Here is a 5,880-nt window from a genome sequence, read left to right on the forward strand (position 1 = left end):
GAAGAGGTTTGCAGAACAGCCCATCACAGACTTTTGTAGTGTGATAAGGACAAATTCAGAAGCTCCACTGGGTAAGTATGCTGCTTGCTTACTCTCTGTTGGCCAGGTCACGTGCCTCATTTCTGGCATATACTGCTGCTTTGATCAGCCAAGTGTGAAGTAATCTGACACTAGCTCAGAAAACCACAGAAGTAATGTTTAACTCTTAACCACATATTTAAACTTGCCTTTTCCAAGGATTGCAACACGTGCTTCAGCACTGTGCTGCATGAAGATGAGCTCAATGCATGCTTAAATGCGCTGCCAAATTAGGGCAGGTTGCAAATCAAGGCCTAGAAGCAGCGCTGCTTACATCATGGCTGTGGAAACTTTGGTACCCACTGCATACATAATTGGTGACAGTCCTGCCAGAAATGTGGAGAAACGTTCCCAGTGATCTGTCTTTTCCAACTTCATCCTGTCCACCACCCCGACTGATGCTACTAATTCTTCCTGGACATCAGGGCCACAATCACCCTTCCTTTCACCTACCACAGTGCTTACTGCCCCAAGAGTATTAGGAGACAATACCTTCACAGTAGGGATAGAAAGACTGCCATTTTCTGAGCTCCAACACAAGATCAAAGACCATATTTCATGTTTCTGCTGCGTTGGCACGGTGGGACATTCCATCATAAGGACAGTGATGACTGTGTGAAGGAAGTGTTTTTCTCAGAAGTAGCTGATGCTGCTTTGGTTTCCCCTTTTCTAGCAGAACAATCTAGTTCACCCAAAAGCAGATAAGAGAACTTTAGGTCTTTTCTGCATCTTTAATTCTCCATTGAGATCTTACAAGAGAGGAAGAAATGCATGCAGCTAGTGTCAGAGATGGGTGGAAGGTGAAAACTGAGTGCAAAATGGATGAAAATACATTGGTTTAATTATTCAAATTAATTTTAAGAAAAATAGTCCTAGAAAACATGAAAATCACTCCAAAGACCATAATTGCATTTCTCTTACATATTGTGCTTTTACTTCTGAAATTTTAACACCACTTAGTTTGAAAATTGCAAATCAAGCTCCTGAATACCAGAGCTTGCCAGAATTATAAACCATCAATAGCCCTTCCAGAGGACAACAAGAATACGTTGTTTGTTAACAAATTTGTTAATTTTAATAGCTATCTTCTTCAGATTTGATAGCTCAGAAATCAAGGGGTTTCTCTTCTTCACATAGGCTTCTGTACAAAAAGATGGGAAAGGCTGAAATCTAGCAAGTTTAAAATTGTAAAAGACTTAATAATGGTCACTTCAGTTCACCAACCACATAACTCCTTGATTAATAAATGAGTAATTTTCAAATGCATAATATTTTTATAAGTGTTTTTGTATTATCTTACATGCTGAGTAATTTTAAGGTAGTTCATTTGAATAAGATGTTTTATTATTAAATTGGATAGGAACATAAATAGTTTTTACTAGTTACTAAACATAAAATGTGGGTAAAACACACAGAAATTAAATTTAGAAATTAAAAAATTCATTCATTTGTAGAAATGTAATTTAGGCAAGTCGCAATGTGTGGTGTTACTAAACGGTTGTGGTGCGTATCTGCAGATGGAACAAGATCTGATGGTTAAAGGTAATGTGATCAGTCAGCGTAAAGGAAGGGTGTACCGGATGATGATAACTACTGAAAACTGACAATTACTTAGGGAAATACTTGAAAATTCCACGTGCAAGATAAAATTTAAGGTGATTTCATGTTTCTTTCATGCTGACTTTATACTGCAACCATTATAAATGATCAAAATTGCTTTGTGTCTCCAGAAGAACCATCATAAAAAATAATAAAGCTGGTAGTGGAGAAAATCTATGCAAAAATTCTATCTTTGTACTGCAATATAAATGATGTAAAGGTCTTATAAATATGTATATACAAATATTTAAGCATGTTTCATTAAATTATGAAATTAAAATAACTGACTTATATAGATTAAAAAACACATTCTCACATTCTAAACGCATTCCAAAAGTTTAGCAAAATATGTGCCAGAAATATTCAAAGCAGCTGCAACTTCCCATCTCTTACCCACACTTCCTAATCTCTTAACAGAAGAACAGGACAATTATTTTCTTCTATGTGATGTTTTACCAGAAGACAGATTACTTAGAGAACAGCTTCAGCAAAAGAGACTGGTAAGAAGTTACTGCTGTTTCATTTGTGAGGTTAACAGTTCTGTAGAGTAACATATGGTAATTTAGTGGGCATTTGAAAATGAAAGCATTTTTTACTAGACTGCAAAATTCTGATTTTTTATATTTTTTCTAAGATCATTTCCCTAGCTAGTGCACAAGCATACACAAACTCTATGTTTATAGATTTTTCCTTGGAATAAATTTACAGGTTGTACGTCAGTGTTCCACATGAGTGGAAAATACACCCAGAGCACTGAAAAAGGCTGAGTATGATGAACATTTTTCTTCTTGCGAGAATCTGCAATACATTGACACATTTTTGTGCAATAATATACATCTAGGGAAATTAGCAAGATAAAACTCAGTGTGCGATACTGTGAAAAGGGAAGGTGATACTTATTTACAAAATCATCCAGCAAGTTGGTTTTTTGCATTCACACTCTCTTACCCAGATTTCATTAATTCACACTTGCATACTCACAAGCACCACAGTGCATGAGTGAAGGAAGTCTGGCCAGTATTGTTTCTGTGAGCTGCAAAGGACAGAAAATGCCAGCTGTTGAGTCCTCATGAACCTCTCTAGTTCTTCTTGCTTCGTGATGGCAACCTAGTGCTTTGGGCAGACCTCTCATATCTTTTCAGAGGTATCAGTTTTGAATTAGTGGTCCTTCACATTAAGCTCTTGCAGACTTCAGCTTCTATGAGTCTTAGTCCATCTTGCTGACCGCTGGGGATTTTTTTGTGTTGCTTTGTTTTCTTGCTTGAGTTACACATCTTTAGTCTGTTTTTCCTGGTTTTCCTTAATTCAGAAATTAATATTAGGAGATGCATAGCAGCCTTGTTGTCAATCTCCTCATGTTAGGATGCAGAGTCTTCTGCTGACAAGTCATCTGTACTGTGAGGTGTTAGAGTGTAGACCTTTTGGTCTTGACATAAATATGTTCCTCAGTTTCCTGCTGGCAGCTATGTCCTGGGAATTGTCAGTGTAGGCCTTTTAACCCTTTGTTATGCTGTTTCTTCTGGTACCTTATGTTTCTATTACAAGTCTGTACATACACAGCATGCAGATAAAGACCCCTTAAATCATAAGCATTCAGAATGAAGGAGATACTTACAAAAAACAAATTCTAGTCCCCAGGAAAGTTGGGATTGGCAGGCAAAATCCATTTGGTTCAACTACCATGTGAATGCTATTACAGTTTGCTGGCTAAAGTAATCTTCTGCAGCTCAAGGCACATGACTAACAAATCCTCAGAACAAGTCTTACACAGCTCTCCACAGGATCCCAGCTCCTGCAAAGGAGAATTGTGGTAGTTCTGCCACTGAGGATTTCCCCTGGAGCTGGAGTTGCCTCAGCTGAAATCTTCATTCCATGTAGGCCCATTGGATTGTCACAGACTGAGAGAAAAACAGCTGATGCACTTATGCCTAGCATGCTTCTCTTAAAATTCATCATAAGGAAAGCCACTCTGGATCAGTAAAAAGGTTTGTCTAGACGAGTATCTTATCCTCATCAGCAGCAAAGTGTCTACGGTAGTTCATCCTTTATTTTATCCAAAACATTCATGATTTGTCTCCTGATTTATCTACCTTACATTATGTTTTTCATTAGTCATGTGCTGCAGTGCACCCTCACGGCAAAGAAGGCCAACAGCATCCTAGGCTGCGTTAGGAAGAGTGTTGCCAGCAGGTCAAGGGAGATTATTCTTCCCCTCTACTCAGCACCAGTGAGACCAGATCTGAAGTGCTGGGTCAAGTGCTGGGCTCCCCAGTACAAGGAAGGTACGGACTTACTTGAGCAGGTCCAGTGCAGGGTCATAAAGATGATTAAGGGACTGCAGCATCCTTCATATAAGGAGAGAGTGAGAGAGCTTGGACTGTTAACCCTGGAAGACAAGACTTGGAGGTAATCTTACCAATGTGTATAAATACTTGATGGAAATGAAGAACAGGGAGTCAGATTCCTCTCAGTAGTGCCCACCAACAGGTCAAGAGGCAATGGGTATGAATTAAAATCAGGAAGTTCCCTCTGAAAACAAGAAAACATTTTTGGTAGTTCTTCATTGTGCATCATTTTTGCACTTCCCTGTACCTTTTCCAGTTTCCTATAATCCCTTTGAGGTTATTAAGACATCTTGAATACGGCCATGTGGGCATGCGGTGTCATAATGATGTTCATTTCCCTAGCATATATCATGTTGTTTGTGGCTTTGAAGAAGGAAAGAGGGTCATGATTGAGCGTGCAGCTAATGTCCATTGTAATAGTAACTCCTGGCTGCTACACATTGGACTGTACTTTTTCTTTTGTTAAAGGGCATTTGTTTCCGGTTTTGTGGTGTTTTGTGCTATGCAGTCCTATTCCAACTAGGCCTTCTCTCCACTGCCAGTGTCAAGGGAGTGCAGAGTCTGTTGGCAGGTGAGCTGTTTCCTCAAATTCAGAAAAGAGTGCAGGATTTAGCCCAACACAAGTGCTGGTTTTGTTTACAGCGTAATTAAGTTAGAAAAGAAAGATTTGTATTCTTATTTTGTGTGAAATAGCCTTTGCTGTTAACACTGTTTTAAATATCAGAATTGTATCTTCAGTTTTTACAGAAGGATTTTGTGAGATCTAGCTGCAGCTGTAGTTGGGGCTGATGGAGTCACCACTTTAGTTACAGCAGTAAATTCTGTTTAGTTTTTCATTTCCTTTAGCTGCAATCTGGGTGTTGACTTGCAAGTTAAATAGTTATTTTGTTTTGCAAAGTCTTTTACCTCCAGACAAGTCCAGCAATTAAAAGTGAGCTGGCAAGTGGGCTCATGTGAGTTGTGCAGAATTAAAGACCAGGACTATACAACTTCTGATGATTTTTCTGCAGCCTTTGAATCCTAACTGCTGTCTCCAGCAGCAAGCCCAAACAAGGATAAATGTTGTCCTTAAAATGTGCTAGCTGAAGCATTTTATTTTGCAGTTTTGAAACTCCAGTTTAGGAATATTTCAGGCTGTCTTGCAGCAGGGGAGCTAGCCAAGGTGGATGTCGTGCAGAGACATTATGGTGACTGTGATGTATTGAGAGAGGCCAAGGAATGAGCCTGAACTAGGTTAGAGAGCACAGCTTGCTGAAATAGCTGACAAGGCTATGTAATACAAAACAGATACGGTCTTTTGGAAAAACACAGTCTTGACAAAGAATTCATAGTTGTGAAGCAGTGGAACCAGGCAGGGAAGTCCTGGTGGCAAAACTCGAGATACTAAGAGAGGTAGTGTCAGAATGAGCCACTTGGGCTTATCTTTAAGGTTATTCTAAAAAACCAGAAAAACCTCAAACCTGTTTTTTTGAAAATACACGCTTTCTACCACAACATTGACCTTGTCTTGCTGTCATGTTTAGAACTATTCTCCTGTCATGTGACTGGTGGTTTTAGATGAAGAGACTACTACTGTTCCTCCCTGTAGACAGACCTTGAAGAGGAGTCTTCACCAAAACTGGAGAAGGGACACAAATGTTTAGAATACTCAGCTATACTTGTCTCCCAGGATGAGCTGTGTGTATGATTCCCAGTTTGTCACAAGCCTAAGCTGAGGCAAGGTTCAAGAAGTTGAAGCTGTGCACTGGAAGGCATCAAGGGGCTAGCCTAATTGAACACAGTGCAACATCTGAAGTGCTTACAGTATAGCTCATCATATTAGCATGCTTAATACCTACATCTGAAATTCTGTGCGTCC

At 39.3% G+C, this 5,880-nt stretch overlaps 1 protein-coding gene across 1 annotated transcript in view; it reads left to right on the top strand.

Moving 5' to 3' along the window:
• ZNF277 (zinc finger protein 277) overlaps nucleotides 1-5,880 on the top strand; it is a 33,063-nt gene that overhangs the window by 3,763 nt on the left and 23,420 nt on the right. Inside the window, 2 exon segments of the mRNA XM_010173928.2 lie at nucleotides 5-71; nucleotides 2,095-2,177. Coding sequence (XP_010172230.2) covers nucleotides 5-71; nucleotides 2,095-2,177 — 150 coding nt within the window.

The sequence above is a fragment of the Antrostomus carolinensis genome, unplaced genomic scaffold, assembly GCF_000700745.2.
Source record: "Antrostomus carolinensis isolate BGI_N321 unplaced genomic scaffold, ASM70074v2 scaffold8168, whole genome shotgun sequence".
Lineage (NCBI taxonomy): Eukaryota > Metazoa > Chordata > Aves > Caprimulgiformes > Caprimulgidae > Antrostomus > Antrostomus carolinensis.